The 17,443-nt window shown below is 41.7% G+C and overlaps 1 protein-coding gene across 1 annotated transcript in view; it reads right to left on the reverse strand.

Moving 5' to 3' along the window:
- Positions 1–17,217, reverse strand: part of Foxo1 (forkhead box O1) — a 93,398-nt gene extending 76,181 nt beyond the window's left edge. The window contains exon 1 of the mRNA XM_046454151.2: positions 16,155–17,217. Coding sequence (XP_046310107.1) covers positions 16,155–16,778 — 624 coding nt within the window. The 5' untranslated portion in view covers positions 16,779–17,217. The remainder of the gene's footprint in view (positions 1–16,154) is intronic.
- Between the last annotated feature and the right edge of the window lie 226 nt (positions 17,218–17,443).

Raw genomic sequence — 17,443 nt, forward strand, 5'->3', positions numbered from 1 at the left:
ATATATAAAATGTCTATGGAATTATTCACACAATACACAGAGGCAGCATCATCTCCCACCGTCATTCAAGCACAAAACACAAACTACCCTGAGAATTTTAACTCCTTATACTAACACAGACTTCTCTAGTCCATGATCTCATATTCTCTAGACCAGAAATTAAAATTAAGAATTTTAAGCCAAGCACAGTGGCAAAAATCTGTAATCCCAGCAGCCAAGGAAGCTGAGGCAGAAATACCACAAGCTCAAGGCCAGCCTCAGCAACTTAGTGAGACCCTAAGAAACTTAGAAAGACCCAGTCTCAACATAAAAAAATAAAATAGAAAGGGCTAGAGATGTGGCTTAGATGGCTAAGCACCCCCTGGGTTCAATCTCTGGTGCCAAAAATAAAATAACCTCAAAATTAGCAGCACACCTATAATCTCAGTGATCTGGGAAGCTGGGGCAGCAGGATCACAAGTTTAAGGCGAACCTGAGCAACTTAGACCCTGTTTCAAAATAAATACGGATGCAGCTCGGTGGTAAAGTACCTGGGGTCAATCCCTAGTATCAATAAAAGAAGTACCAACAAAAGAAAACAAAACCTTCAAACTGTGAAGGCAAGTAACACCACCTGTCTCAAAGTTAATAATTTTAGCATTCTATAAAGACATGGCAGAAAGGTTGCAGAATTTGCTAAATCAGCCTGGCTGGGGACACAGTTCAAGATTCACCAATGAAAATGATAAAGGCATTTAGTTCAATAAGAACAGCGAGGATAAGGCACACCTACAACAATATTGAAATGACAATGATTACCTACCTTGCACCTTGCAGTTTCTGCATAAGTTTGTGGTTCCCCTCCCCAAATGTCAATATGGTTTAACTACATGTCACAAAATGGTAAGGATTGACTACATGCAGATTCAGTAGAAATTTACGCTTAATACAAACTATCAGATGTGTTATCACATGTTACAGATAACCCTACCATTTCAAAGGTCCTACTTACCAGAACAAAACCAAAGTCAGCAAAATTATTATAAGACAGAGACAAACACATGTTTACAGATTTTTGGCTAAAAAGCTAACATACACAGAGTGGCTTCAATTTAGTTCACTCTCCTAAATAATTCTTAGGGATTTCCTCTTTGTGAGCCCTGCTCAATGTGGCTTGTAGCATATTTACTCCTAGTATAAAAACACTTTACCACCACCCTCCAAATACTGGTTAGAATAAAACACGGGGTGGGGCATGGTGGTGCACACCTGTAATTCCAGTGGCTCTGGAGGCTAAGGCAGGTGGATTGCCAAGTTAAAGGCCAGCCTCAGCAATTTAGCAAAGCCCTATGCAACTTAGAGAGACCCTGTCTCTAAATAAAACATAAAAAAAAAGAGCTGCGGATGTGTCTCAGGTTAAGTGCCCCTGGGTTTAATCCCCAGTATCAATAAAAATAATAAAATAACAATAATATATAGGCCATGCACAATAGAACACGCCTATAATCCCTGCAACTGGGGAGGCTCAGGCAGAAGGATTACAAATTCGAGACCAGCCTCAACAACTTAGCGAGACCCTATGCAACTTAATGAGATTCTGTCTCAAAATAAAAAACTAAAAGGGCTAGGTATGTGGCTCGGTGATTAAGCACCAGTGGGTTCAATCCCCAGTATAAAAAAAAAAAGAAAATGGAATAAAACACGGGATTCTCTAGTCCTAAATTCTTTTGCACCTTTTCACCTCAAAATGCAACACAGCTGGGCTGGGGATATGGCTCACGCGGTAGCGAGCTCGCCTGGCATGCGTTCTGCCCGGGTTCGATCCTCAGCACCACATACAAAAAAAGATGTGTCCGCCGAAAGCTAAAAAATAAATATTAAAAAATTCTCTCAGGGCTGGGGATGTGGCTCAAGCGGTAGCGCGCTCGCCTGGCATGCATGCGGCCCGGGTTCGATCCTCAGCACCACATACAAACAAAGATGTGTGTCTACTGAAGACTAAAAAATAAACATTTAAAAAAAAAAATTCTAAAAAAAAAAATTCTCTCTCTTTCTCTCTCTCTCTCTTTAAAAAAAAAAAAAAATGCAACACAGCAACCAAGAACCAACACAGGCTTTCTCAAGCCACTCTCCCAGAAGCCTGGAATCCTGTATTCTCTGTAGGTCATTTACCATCCAGAAGTCTCAGTATAGGATCCTACATTTTGACAATGATAGTCAAGTATAGAAATTTAAATCTTCTGAGGAGCTTATTAGTAAGTTAGGGCTAGTAAGCTAGGGAAAAAAAAAAGGATTTAGGGAATAAGCTACAAGTACCTAAAAGGGAAGCAAATTAAGCTAAATTAATGTAACTCCCAAACCTAGAACAAGAAACAAGTCAGGGATGGAGGAGGGGGACATTTTAGAAGTCACAGGCTCAATATAGAAATAATTCATGTCTGTATGTGTTTGCACCCGTGCTGATTATGGAACCCAGGGCCTGGTGGATACTAGGCAAGCACTCCACTACTGAGCTATGTCCCCAGTCCTAGAAACAAATTTTGTAACAGTATGGAGGTTGTAGATTATCAAAAATCAAATGGTCAACCAAGCAAATCAGCTGATAAGCTTTAAAATTGGTTCAAACTAAGACCCTATGGCTCTTCATACCTGTTGCTACACAGTTCAATAAACTCAAAAGCCCTTGAGCCAAAACCCATGAACTAGGAAACAAATGAGAATGGCAACACTTTAAGAGAATTCTATAGATAACTTGTCAGATGTTAAATCTACCTGCAAATATCTCCAAATGGGATCTGTTCTATTAATAATTTAATGACCATTTCCAAAGGCAGCAGTAAATACAATGTGGTTGTCGTGAATAAAAAAGTCAGACCAGCAACAAGAAATGACCTTTAAAGAAACTTTTCCCCTAATTTACATTAATAGGTTAGAGAATTTTATTCAAGTCACATGTTTTAAATCAGGGGACCAAAAATGAAAAGGAAAGCAAAGAGGAGATGAAAATGTTGATGGGTGAGAAGAGGTTGGTGAAAAAGCAGCGCCCTTTTTATATGAGCCATTTATATTTGTGCCTTCAAAGACCCACAAGTCGGGCTGGGGATATCAGTTGGTAGAGTGCTTGCCTCGCATGCACAAAGCCCTGGGTTCAATCCCTACAACCACCAAAAAAAAGGCCCAGAAGTCATATGTGGCACTCTACAGTTAGGTGGTAACTGAGAACAAAACAATCTCTGAGCACAGTAGAACACGCATGTAATCCCAGTGTCTTGGGAGGCTGAGGCAGGAGGACTGAAAGTTCAAAGCCAGCCTTAGCAACCTAGCAAGACTCCAAGCAACTTAGTGAAATCCTGTTTCAAAAAATAAAAAGGGCTGGGGATGTGGCTCGGTGACTAAGCACCCCTGGGTTCAATCCCTAGCACCAAACAAAGCAAAACAAAATAAACAAACAAAAAACAGACTCCCTGAGACCTACATTTTGACTAGCTTACCCTGGACATCAGCCTTAGATGGGAAATTTAAAAATTTAATAAACAAAAAGCAAGCCTATTAATGGGGCATTTAGGGGTGATGGGGGAGTTGTGGTTTTCTGTTTAAAGAACTTACAGCAAAAGTTGACTTTTATGATGGAGGGAGAGATACTAAGGATTGAACCTAAAGGTGTTCTACCACTGAGCTCTACCCAACCCTTTTTAATTTTTATTTTGAAATAAGGTCTCACTAGGTTGCCTAAGCTGGCCTCAAACTTGTGATCCTCCTGCCCAGCCTCCCAAGTCACTGGGATTACAGGCTTGTGCCACCACACCCCACTAACTCTTGTGACTTTTAAAAGGAAAATATTGTAAAACCCTGACTTCAACAATTTCTGCTTCTGAATACTTGAGTTCTATGGTAATTCAATAGGGATAATTATTGATGGTGGTTCTGGTTATATTTAGAAAACAAAATCACAGATGTAAACTTTTAGTTAATAGTAGCAAAACATCACCCTTTCTCAGGGAGAAATACAAACCAGTTTCTTTTTGCAGCTTTTCTCAGCTGTTGATGTTGAATGTAGGTCTAGAAAAAGAATCAACAAAAAGACATGACAGTGATTTTAGTTATTAACACCATGTGTACTTAAATGCAACAGTTCAAAGACCCTAAAATGTCTAACTAGTCAAAAAAAGAATAATGAATCTAGATCAAAGAAAATAAAAACTAAGTATGATTATAGCATCTTCTTAGTGTTTTGCACTAACTAAATACTTTCATAGTCTCAGATGTCTATAAAAGTATGCCAATTTAACCACACCCAGCTGAAATAAAGTCATTAATACCTACTTTGTGCATTTCGATTTTACTTTCTTCCTGTCTTGCTCCACCTCTGGGTGAAAGAGCCAAAATGTGTATTTCCCCATGCTATCACAGGAAACAAAACAAGGGAATTCCATCTAAACTGAAGAATGTCAAATTCCCAGGCATAGCCAAGCAGGATGTCAAAGGTCATGCCCCATATTTGGCCACACCAAAATACTACTAATATATTTACAGCCAGAATTAGTAACTATAAATCCAAAAGATTGAAAGAACATTCAGTTAAGTTTTCTAGGCCTATAAGGGTATGCTTTCTAAAGAACATACAAGTTCATTTGTATGATATAAGTGATCTAACAAATCATTTTGCTCTGATTCAGTGGACCCTTGCTATGATGTGCCCTGCACAGGTCTGCAGAAGGTAACTGCTAACTCACTTTAGGCCACAGGAACAAGACAGCAATTTGGGGGAGCAGAGACATCTCCTCAGGAGAGGTGAGCTTTTCTGCAAAAGGCCAAAAGGCAAGAAGGGAAAATTTGGTAAATGGAAGTCATTTTTTTTAAGTGAATCCCTGAAATAGTCTCAGCAAGCCACACAGAATCAAAGTTAACAAGGCATGTGACTAAGGAGGAATAGGAATTTCTCCATTTCAAATCCCAGGGGCATATTCAAACAAGTGAAGGATCACAAAGAATTTAATCATGAAAACAAACCCTCTGATGCATTACCCTAGAATCTGAAATAACAGTTTTTATTTCTCCCTCTTTCTTCTTCTTACCAATACTACTTAAAATGAAGTATTTGAAAGACAAATGGGGGGGGGGGGCGTGGAGAAAGAGAGAGTCAATCTCAGCTCACAATTTCCATAGTTGAAAGTGTTTTCCTTTTTTCCTTCTTGCCTCTTTTTAAAAATTCAGGTAAAAGCCATGGTTAGTAACCATTAACAACTTGTCTTTGATTAAAATGTCTTTATACTTTCATCACTGAAGAAATTAAATAGGGTCCTTCTTAAATACTGTCAGCATTTAATGTAACTCAAGATCTTTTATATTGTGGAATGATACCACATAGCACAATAATCATTATTTTCAAACTTTTTCTTAAAACTGTAATTTATAAGGCATGCAATCAAATGGTTAATGAATTCAGAAGTTGACTAACTTCAAACATGCACCTTCTGAAAAGTCTGTGGAAGAAAATCATTATAGTATAATGAACTACATCTGTACCAATATAATATTCTCTCCATTTAATTCTGTATCTCCCACACCCTCCACCCTTAGCTTTTGTAATCATACTAGAAAGGCAATGGCACAAACTTTAACATTCAAACAACTCATTAATTTGCTTAAAACCCAACTAAGCTGAACAGATTACTTTAAGAATATTTTTTTTCTGAATAAGTAGCATGGGGAGAATTCCAAGCTAGTATCATTGTGGAGGGCAGTCTCTGATTCCATGGCATCAGGGACAGAGCCAAGTGCACTCACACTTCAAGCAAGCAGGGTAATTCTTGAAGTTTGTAATAATCATGCTTTTAAATTTTTACATGAATAATCTTTCTGCTTTCTTTTTTCAAGTATGCTCTTGGTATAACTCAGATCATCAAAGGTGTCAAAATGACATTTCAAGAAATATAAACCACCTTAAAAAAGAATCCCAGGATTACTGGAATAGAAAACAACAAGAAGACTGCTACAGGTCAGTGTGGTCAAAGCTGATGAAGTATCAGTTAAAGAAATATATATATCTCAAAGTCATCAAAGCATGCCAAATTGACAGAATTTTTAACCCTAATAAAATTTCCCTAATAATAATAATAAGTATTTCCAAATACTTCAGGAGAGAAAAAACAGAAACCATCTTGTTAATTCTTCTAAAATGTAATGATATCAAATGCTGAACATTTAAAATCAATGTTATATTATAATCTGAAAGTCTTCATGTTAATACAAATGTATGTGATATAAATCTAGTACCTACAGAATTCGTTCTATTTCACCAATTCCACAAATTAAAAAAAAAAAACAAACTGCTAATAAACAACACAGGTAACAGAAGAGAGTATAGGAATCATCACATTCAGTGTATGCAAATACCATAATGGGCCACTAAAGAGAAAATTAAATTCTAAAAGATTTAAGGAGAGAGGCCAATTCAGTCACAGATTACAGTAAAATGGTCCACAGGAAGCTTTCAACACTCACTGCATGCAAATTTCATGACAGCCTACCCATCCAGTGAGAAAACTTTTCCATTCAAGTTTAGAGATGCAACCAGCTTGGTACCAAGTAGGCAAACAACCTCAGTTGATATTTACAAGTTCTGCTATTTCCCCTCTGCTCCCTTCCTCCTCAATTCCACCCCATTTTAAGAAGGTGCTCCCAAAGACAGATGAGGTAACTAACTCTTGCCTTCAGGTAGCTGGGTTTCTCCAGTATTCAAAGCACAGAAGGACTGACACCTGAAACTGAGCTCTCAGCAGTATGACAAATCAATGATTCTGCAAATTAAGCTTCAGAGTGAAGATCATAAAGCTATACCATCTGTGTTATAAAAATCATGGTGACTGAAAGCACCTATCTTAATACTATTTATGTCTATGCTTCTGTGCTTTTTTCATATCAAAATAGAGTAAAATCCATATTTTGACTATTACTATCTCAAGAATCTTGCCAAAATAAGGTCTCTAGTTAAACCATATGCAAATCATTTCCTTTGACCTTGCTTCCTAGCAACCAAACTGTCTTAAGTATTTGACATTTACTTGTACAGACCATTCCCAAATATTTATGTGTTTTGTTTTCAAGCTTTGAAGGACACACAATATTTACAAGCCTTGGAATTAGGTGATTGAATTATAATTTCTCTGTCCAAATTACATTTGAAATCTAAATGCATTTCTTTTCAGCTATACTGCAGAGAATGTTTTTTCACTATCCCCCCCCCCACCCAGCTCCTGCCCCTCAAAGATAAAGACCCTCTCACTCTGCCACTTGAATGGCAGGCTTCGAAGGTACGGGAAAAGCACCAATTTTCTAGATTAAAAAAGGAAAACTGATATGAAAAGAGAGGGGAAACACTAAGGAGGCAAAGCTCAGTGCCACCAGGACTCACTAACTCTTCAGACCACCGAAAACACTATTGTTACCCAGGCCCCCACCTCCATAATCCAAATAAGCTTTCCTCTTCTTCTTTTCTTAGGCTCCTGTCTTGCTTATGACCCAAATATGGCCCAAATATGACTGACAAGGTTCATCGCCCTCTTTGGCCTATTTACTGCAGTTACAAGCAGGGCCAAGACAGTACTGTAACAACTGCAAGATGGGGTAACCATGGTTGTAAAGAGATATACATTTTTTTCTTAGATCAAATGTTTAATCAAATTTCTAGTGTAATAAAAGTAGAGATTCACAAACATGACCTGTTTTCCAGATATGTAAGAAATAGCAATTGAGGAAAACCTGTTTAGCTAAGAAACACCTTTAATCAAATAAAAGAGAATGACCAGAATGCATAAAGTTCTAATTAAAAAGAGAGCAACAACAACCAGAAACAAGCCACCCTCTCTTTCCACTCCACTCTCCTCATCACAGCTTCACTTTAATCAGATGGACTCCTATGGGTGTTACAGTCACAGGGTATGTCATTAGGACCAGTTCTGTAACTTAAGACATGTAAAGAATTACACTGTAATTAAGACAAATATCATCTAGGAGGGAAAACACATCAAGGCAGGAAAAAAATTTTTTTTCTTTTTAGATCTCAAAGATCTATACAGAGATGTTGGAGCCAAATCACGCTGAAAAAGTTGACAGCCTCAGGATTTCCGTGTGTGACTGAAATAGGGCTTGCTGAAGACAACTACATTTCCCAGATCAGGTGTGCTTGTGTGTAGACCAATGAGACACGACACTTCAGAGGTGGCACTTCTCCTCTGTGAAAGCAGACATCTCTTCACCCTAAGAATTAAAGAACTAACCTGACAATGTCAGAAAGCTATCCTGAAAGGAATGTTCTCCCCAAAGGCCGACAAACTAGACTCTACCTCTCCTCTGGGAAGTCGATATAGGACCCTACTTTTCCCCTTCCAAATCAGAACCAAGATGAGATGAGAGTTGAGGATGAGGATGTTTTACATAATATCTCTCCACTTACAGAATGAAAAGACCAAAGACAGGCCAAAATTTTGAACTTCGGTGGATCCAAAACATTAATAATGGTTTTTTAAAAATCAGATTCGCCACTTCCCTATTGTTTCCTACTGATCTTAACTAGGTTAGCCTGGCTTTATTAGCAACGATCCAAGTGTGATATCTAGTATGCTCTGAAAGCTATTTTTTCCATGTGAAAGGTAACATACACATTTAATAAAATCTCACAGCAGAAGGCATTTCTACCTATTTTTGTTTAACTGACTCCCATCCCCCAGCAGGGTATCTTTCAAACAAAATGTCTACTACAAGTATAAACATACTAGTAAAATAGTTTAACACTTGTTGTTTCTAAAATGGCTAAGTTTTAATAAATCAGTATTCCAGCCTTTTGATACATCACAGTACAGTTCTGGGTTTTTCTGGAGGGGTACTGGGGATTGAACCATTTAGCCATATCCAGCCATTTTTATTTATTTATTTTATTTTGAGATAGGGCCACTAAATTGCTGAGGCTGGCCTCAAACTTGCAATCCTCTAGCCTTAGACTCCAGAGCAGCTGGGATTACAGACATGCACCACAACACCCCTGTTTTTATTGTATAAAACGTTGGGCCAGTCGCAGTGGCACATGCCTGTAACCCCAGCAGCACAGGAGGCTCAGACAGGAAGATTGCAAGGTCAAAGCCAGCCTCAACAAAAGCAAGGCACTAAGTAACTCAGTGAGACCCTGTCTTTAAGTAAAATACAAGATAGGTCTGGGGATATGGCTCAGTGGTTGAGTGCCCCTGAGTTCAATCCCCAGTACCAAAAAAAAAAAAAAAAAAAAAATGGGGTTTATCATGAGCTTGTCAGACTCCAAGTATTCTGAATACATTCAGTTTTGTCTGGCTGGTTGGCATCAATTTGGAGTTTGGCCTATCCAAATTTAACAGCTTCTGGATCCATTGAAATTTCTCATTCTAATCTTCATTTCTGAACTTGAGTTAATGAGAAATGATACATGCATTTAGAAAGTTATCAAGAATATCCAACATTTAGCTAATATGAAATGTCAGCCATGGTGGAACACATCTGTAATTCCAGTGACTCAGAAGACTGAGGCAGGAGGATCACAAGTTCTAGGTCAACCTGGGCAATTTAGCAAGACCTTGACTCAAAAACTTTTTAAAAAGGGCTAAGAATGTACCCCAGTTGTAAAGCACCCTTGGGTTCATTCCCCAATACCAAAAAATAAAGAAAAAAGAAACAATTTCCCATTTTTCAAAAAATGAAAATTACGTTTAGTAGTAATCTTTGTTTGAACCACTCTGCTACCAAGACATCAGTCATAAAAGTTAATTTTAAGGAACAGAACAAGCAAAAGGCTAAATATTTTGTAAATGGCAACTATTCACACTATCAATGATATAACTGGCTCCATGTATTGCAAATCCTATATGCTATTTTGAAAATCAAATGCAGTTCATAGGCTTTAAACTGCATTCCATGGGTCTCTATATTTATATAAAAGTGAATGTGTTCCTAAAACATTAGGTTGAAGGAGTAGGAACAGTTCAGTAGTAGAGCCCTTGCTTAGATGTTTAAGGCCCTGGGTTCAAGCCTCAGCACGACCAAAAAAAGAAAAGAAAAAAAAGAGGTTACATTTAAAAATTTAAAACTAGACAAGAACAGAGGTGAATGCCTATAATTCCAGGAAGGTAAATCAGAATAACTGGGAATTCAAGATGAGCCTGAGCAATTTATGGAGACTGTCTCAAAATATAAAGTAAAAAAGGAGGAGGAGGGGCAGGGTGAGGATAGAGCTCAGAAAACCCCAGGTTCAATCCGATGTATGTATGTATGCATGCCTGTACAAATAAATAAATTATATTTTTTCCCCAGATTTTTTTTTTGGGGGGATACTTTTTTTTGGGGGGGCGGGTATTCTACCAATGACCTACAACCCCAAACATTTAAATTTTAGCTTTTTTCATTTTGAGACACGGTCTTGCTAACTTACCCGAGGTGGCCTCAAACTTGTGATCGTCCTGCCTCAGCCTCCCAAGTTACTGAGATTACAAAGATATAACTGAATAGAAAATTTTGGCTTTGGGGGTATATGTATTTTCTGAGCTGAAGTTAGTCTTTGCTTCCTAATGATCATGTTCTGAGCCACATTCTTCCATTACTCACTTACAACATGATGTTGTGCCTCACCTCAGGTCCAAGGAACAGAGCAGGCTAACTGTGGACTGAGACCTCTGAAATTGTGAGTCCCAAAATAAACATTTCTTCCTCTGATTGTTCTTATCAGGTGTTTTGACCACAGCAGCAAAAAAAGCTGACTAAACCACATACCAAATAAAATGTGCAGAATTTCCAGTAGGTACACAGGATGATCCAAGTTTTGGAAACATGATGGTCTAGGCCTGAAATAATATGATTTAGCCTACAGGAATAGTTAGGGCCTGGGAAGTATAAGTCTCAAGAGACTCTGACAAAGAAAAGTTAACAGAACAGACTTGGGGGAGTGCTGAAGAGGAAAATCTGGTTTGAAAACTAGGACAATGGCTAACTAAATGATTTAGCGCAACCAGGGACCCAAAGACAGGAAACTTATGTGAGAAAAAAGGGAAATACAGTAGTTTGGGTTTAGACATGTGAAATCTAAAGCCAAAGTGGGATATTTGCCCAGGTACAGGCCTATAATCCCTGTGGCTCCAGAGGCTCAGACAGGAGGATCATGAGTTTAAAGCCAGCTTCAGCAAAAGTGAGGCACTAAGCAACTCAGTGAGACACTGTCTCTAATAAAAAAAATAATAATAATAATACAAAATAGGGCTGGGGATGTGGGCTCAGCGGTTGAGTGCCCCTGAGTTCAATCCCCAGTATCCAAAAAAAAAAAAAAGAGATATTTATAGTCCTCAGGTAATGGAGACATTGATCAGTAAAGAATTAGAATATGACCTGAGAAAAAGTCCACAACTGGTCCTAGAGTATACTTACCAGATAAGAGAAAGAAAAATAAGTCAATCAGGGGGAGAAGTCAGACTGAGAGGAGGACCAGGACAGTATAATGTAATTTCTCAAAGTAAAAGTTTAGGCATACCACCCATCCCCCAGGCTTAGTGACTACTGACCACAGGGAACAAACAAACACCTTTAGCAATTTTCAGAACAAAAATCATAATGAGACTATAGAGGCTAATAACACTCACAGCTTTCACTTGATTTTTTTTTTCTTTAATAAATATGGCTTGAAATAAAGGAAACCTATTGACTTTGTGCCCTTATTTAAGTAAGATGCTTAGGTAAAAATTCACTACACAATACGCTGAAAGGAGTTGTAGATTTCTCTTTCCATTTGAATAAGGATTAATATCAGAACTAGAAATATGGATGCACATTTATTTACTAAATGATAAAGTACATTTTGCTTTTCTTAGCTTTTATCAAAGTTATAGGAAGAGGATTGAAAGAAAAAAGGAAAGTGGTCCATATGCCTTCCAAATGACAATAAGAAGTCAACCTAAGATTCAACATCTGAAGTGTCTAACCCGGAAGGTTAAACCAGGATGCCAGTGAGAAAAAGCTTTATAAAGTTTGAACCATATAAAATTATTGATGTACAAAAAGTACTCTCATATTTCATATGTTCCTTAGAAAACCTAAATTAACAAGTAGTCATTCTCTACCAAAAATTTCTGTGTTATTGATTTGATTTCTGTCTTTATAAGCAAAGAGGAAGGATGCTTCTATAAGCCAGACCCTGTGGCCATGCCTGTAATCTCAGTAGCTCAGGAGGCTGAAGCAGGAGGAATGAGAGTTCAAAATCAACCTCAGCAAAAGCGGGCGCTAAGCAACTTGGTGAGCGCCTTTCTAAATAAAATACAAAATAGGGCTGAGGATGTGGCTCAGTGGTTGAGTGCCCCTGAGTTCAATCCCCAGTACAAAAAAAAAAAAGAGAGAGGAAGGATGCTCCTATACCTAAGTATATCTATATATAGTATATCCATTGGAATACAAGCCTTTAGACACCAGAATAAACTTTTTTTTTCCAAGTTTATCTGGTCCTACTTCATGATTGAAGAATAACACCAAACTTCAGAATTTTATATACACCAAGAAAAAGTGATTAACCCAAGGGAGATCCTGGAGGTTTGGGAAAGTCTCTACAAGTTGTTGCTATGAAGGCCAAGGTAAGTCTTAAATTGCAAGAAAGTTGGCACAAACCCATTACCTTCCATGCAACTGAAAATCTGCTCTTCTGCAATCATTTTGAGGATTCCAGGAAGCCCCAAAAGCTAGCATACACTTACACCAAAAAAATAGCTGGGTAAATTCCCATGATACCAGAATACTGGGTAATTTCCAAGGGCAGAGTATTCCAGAAAAATGCAAATAGTTCAGGTTCTCCCAAAGAAATTCCAGGCAAATATAGAGCTGCTCTTTAGAAAAGTCTAAACACAAACTGCAGTTCTGGAGTTTGGATGAAGTCAAAAGCACAAAGACAGGAAAAACATTTCTGACCTACAGGGGATTCTAACTTACCACTGTATTCTTTTCTCTCATCCCCATTTCATATTCCTTGTGCAGAGCATAAAATGCAGTGATATTTGCTACTACCCTTTTAGCAATTTTCAGGTCTCAAATAACTTCAATTTGTTTTAAGTTTACATGAAAATTAAGATGCCTTCTTTTCAGTACTCAAAAGGATACCTCAAAAAAAAAAAAAAAAGCTACTGCCAAAAATTACTCTTCCCATCATCTCCCCAAGAATTTACCACCAAAACACTCAGCTAGTTCATAATAAAGTAGTCTAAAAATCTCTTTTAACAACTCTAAAATACTGTAGCAAAAACATTATTTTAAATGAAGTGTTCCAAATAATATCAAAAAGACTCAACCACCACTGGAGCTCACAATACTACTCCCCAGGCTTTAGAAAGCTTTCTATGAGAGAAAGCTGGTCATGGAAATGAAGTTTCACTATTTATAAATATTGCACTGGTTTAAAAGATTCTGGGTTTTCCAAAAGTCTTAGGTTCCACTTTATTTAAAACATTATGACAGTTCTAGCTAATGCTAAAACAAGTGTAAGACAGATTTCACATACATCCCCCCAAACACGAAAGGCACATTCCTCAAATAAAACCAGTTTCTAAGGAACTACATCAAAAGATAATTTTTAGACACTAACTGCTTTTCAATTACTCTGTCCTATGCAGCAAATGACTTTTTTAAATTCTCAAGCAGGCCCCAGGAAGCAGAGTACAAGAAACTATATTTAATTAACGATTCAGTCTAATTCCCAGTAGTAAATCGCAGGAAATATTTTGTTCCAAAGCAGCCTTTCCTCAGTCCTAAAACAGTTAAGTATGGGTTCATTTGCATTTTAAAACTGGATTCTTAAGTTAAAAGTCATAGTAAAATTTCTCCCTTTTATAAATTTATGATCTTTCAGATCTGAGAGTAAAACTTGGTTTTGCAAGTAACTCATTTTTATGAAAACTCTAGCCAGAAGACTAGTTATGAGTTAGAACAGTTCAGGTTGTTTCCTTTCTTCTTAAAATACCCTTTTACTCAAACTGAAAACACACTCTGACTTGCACCCACTGACTCCCATTACACCTGAAACATCTACTCATTTAAGAAAGGCAGCCTGCTTCCTCCCAAACTCCACTAGGTTCAATGGGAACTATTGCTGGGCCTCTAGTTTTAGACACTTACAGGTCTCCTGGCCACAGTAAGCAAAAAAAAAAAAAAAAAATTTAATAAAATAATTATTCTTAAAAAAAATCAGAACAAGAACCTACTAAAATGGTCAACAGTGTAATATGACCTTGGAATCTATTTTTAATTTTTTTTTAATTTAAGTTATACTCCTAGCTTAAGAATACATTGGCAAAGCCATTTGAGAAGCAAAATTAAAAATATCCTAAAACATTGCCTTCTCTATCTTTAAGGAATTCCAGCAAGCTGAAATAGGTTGTATGCAATTCCAACGACATAAAAGAATGGTAATAAGGAATGCTCCCCCCCCCCCTACAAAGGATTTTTCAAATAGTAAATACTTTATAATAGCTGAAATAGGATTGATATAGGAGCAAGTCAGTCAAGTACTTAAATTCAAATGTTAAGTAAAATTGGATTTGGCTGACAATCCTGATTTTTTGACTTAAAATATGCAACAGGTCGAGCTTAAAGAATGTATTTTACTTTTTTGAAACACTCGATAAAATTGCATGTAATGCCTAGTAATGAAGTTAGCAGTGACACCTTTAAAACACACTTTGGAAAAAATAAAAGATCTCTTGGCTCCTTTTCCAGGAACTTCAATATGACATGAATAACATGACCTTTTTGACACACATTAAGCACAGGGAAGTCTGTAAAACAACCTTGGTGTAACAATCCCGCGGCAAAGACGGATCTTTATGAAGCAGTACCGTCAAGAAGAGGAACAAGAAGGGGTGAGAAAGGTGACTGTTCAACTGAAGAGCCCTTGTATCAATCCCACCACCTATGACAGTGAGAAACTGTCAATATGGGGAGGCCGCGTGGCCCGCAGACTTCCCGGTCAGGCTGCCAGTTCTTCCTAAGGACAGCAGGGCCTTCACCGCCTCGGGGTGCGGACGGGCCAGCCCCTACCCGGTGCCTCTAGGCTCCACAAATCTACAATCCTCCGTCGAGGCCGGAGGTCCTGGCCAGTTCTCGAGGCGCGCACTTCAACTTCGACTTCTCCCAAACACTGGTCACAAAGCTCCCGGCCCTGCCCCTCAGCGCTTCACAACACTTCGGTGGGAGGCAAGAGAAAGCGCACAACATTCCCAGCCCCTGGCTAACTACAATCCTCACACACACTCCGGATCAAGTTTGGGGGCGGTTCCCTCCATGAAAAAGTGCTGGAACCCGCGGCCCGGACGCGCTGGCCCTTTAAAGGCGCTTGCTTCCTGAGCCCGCGATCCCTCCCTCGCCGCCGCCAGCTCCCGCCCCCGCCGAGGGTCACACTTGAACTTTAGCTCGCCCAGCGCGGCCAGTCGCCGGCGCTCCAAGAGCGGTGGCCGCCCCTTCGCACGTGTCGGAGGCGCTACCTCGGGCTCCGCGCGCCCGGCCCCCTGCATTCGGGGCCACTCTAGATAAAACCAAAAACAAAGCAAAATGCGCACTGCCTCCAGAACCTGCGCGTCGCGTCGCGCACCATCCCCAACCGGTTGTGCCCTGCCTGTGCCCTACACCTGCAGCCTGGGGGCCAGGAAGGGTTTCCAGTGCCCCTCGTAGTGCTCCGCTGGGCCCCGCGCAGCGGAAACGGATCGGCAGCGCGGCCCAAGGCTGGAGGAACGCGCACCGCGGGGGCGGAAAGGAGCCGCCCTCCCCTCGGAGGTGCTAGAGAAAAGGAGACACACTCCCCGAATGAACCCCTTTCTCATTTTACCCTCAAACTTTTCTACCCATCCCGATGTCCGCTCCGTGGCATTAATTTCGTCACTCCTTAAAACCCAAACCCTGTTCCCTGTCCCACCAGAACTCCCTTGCGCGCGCGCACACACACAGACAGACACTCTAGTCCCCCGACCAGTCGGGAGCAAGCCCCCTACCACACCTGCCACTCTCGTCCGCTCTCTCCACACGCGCCACTTTCCTACCCTGCGCTTTCAGAGGCAGGGCAAACCTGCACAGCCTTCACTTCACCTGCCCCACGGCGCCCCCACGCTCTGGCCGCGCGCCCCGAGGTCGCTCACCTTCCAGCCAGCGGAACTGTTGCTGTCACCCTTATCTTTGAAGTAGGGCACGCTCTTGACCATCCACTCGTAGATCTGAGACAGTGTAAGCCTCTTCTCAGCCGAGCTCTCGATGGCCTTGGTGATAAGGTCGGCGTAGGACAGGTTGCCCCACGCGTTGCGGCGGGACGAGCTGCTCTTACGAGGCTGCCCCGCGAGCGGCCCCGCGGCGGGGGGAACCGGAGGGTGCTGCGACAGCGGCCCGGGCGGCGGAGGCTGCGGCGGCGCCGGATGCAGGCAGCCCGCCTCGGGGCCCTGGAAGTCCCCGCACAACCCCCCGGTGGCGGCAGCTGCGGCCGCCGCCACCGCCGCCGCCACGGAGCCGGGCGCCTGCGGGAAGTCCTCGCTCTCTTCCAGCAAGCTCAGGTTGCTCATGAAGTCGGCGCTGACAGCGGCCGCCGAAGCTGGGGGCAGGCCCGCTGAGGCGTCGGGGTTCGCAGCTGCGCCGCCCGACGGCGCCGGACTGGAGGTGGCCGAGTTGGACTGGCTAAACTCCGGCCTGGGCAGCGGCCAGGTGCACGAGCGCGGCCGGGGCAGCGGCTCGAAGTCCGGGTCGATCTCCACCACCTGGGGCGCTTCGGCCATGGTGACCCCCCGCCCCTCCCCCAGCCGCGGGAGAGCCTAGAACCGGGAGAGCGCAGCACCAGGGTGCGGAGGGGAGGGGGCGCCAAGAGCCGGTCTGAGATTTGGGGGGCCGAGGTCGGCGCCGCGAGCGGACGGAAACCGGGAGAAAAGCGCGGCGGAGTAGGAGAGCGAGCCCAGAACTTAACTTCGCGGGTCCATCAACATCCAGGCTCCTCCGGGTTCGCTGCGCGGACGGGACTGCGGGCCGGAGCCGCCGGGCCAGGCAGCGCCAGCACTGCGCTCCTGCTGACAGGGCCGCGGACACAAAGACAGACGGACGGACACCGCGAATAGCTAGCCGCTCGCTTTCCCCCGCGGCGCGACAGCGGCGGTGCTGCCTGTTGAATGTGGCGGCGGCGGCTGCAGCAACTACGCGGCCGCCCGACTTACGGGATCTGCTGCCGCCCCCCGCCCGCGGCGGCGCGCGCGCCGGCCCGCCCCTAACTGACAGCCCGCACAACCAATGTAAGTGCGCCGCCACCGCCCAGGCAGCCAGTGGGCGCGGGCCTGGGCGGGGGCTGGTTTTCCACAGGGAGGAGGCAGTGGGTTGGTGGGGGGTAGTGGGGTGTTTTTCTCTTTCTCTCTTACACTCTCTCTCTTGAGTCTCTGTTATTATTTTCTGGTAA

Source organism: Marmota monax, unplaced genomic scaffold, assembly GCF_021218885.2.
Source record: "Marmota monax isolate L192 unplaced genomic scaffold, Marmota_monax_Labrador192_F-V1.1 WCK01_AAM20220418_F8-fsc00011, whole genome shotgun sequence".
NCBI classification, from domain to species: domain Eukaryota; kingdom Metazoa; phylum Chordata; class Mammalia; order Rodentia; family Sciuridae; genus Marmota; species Marmota monax.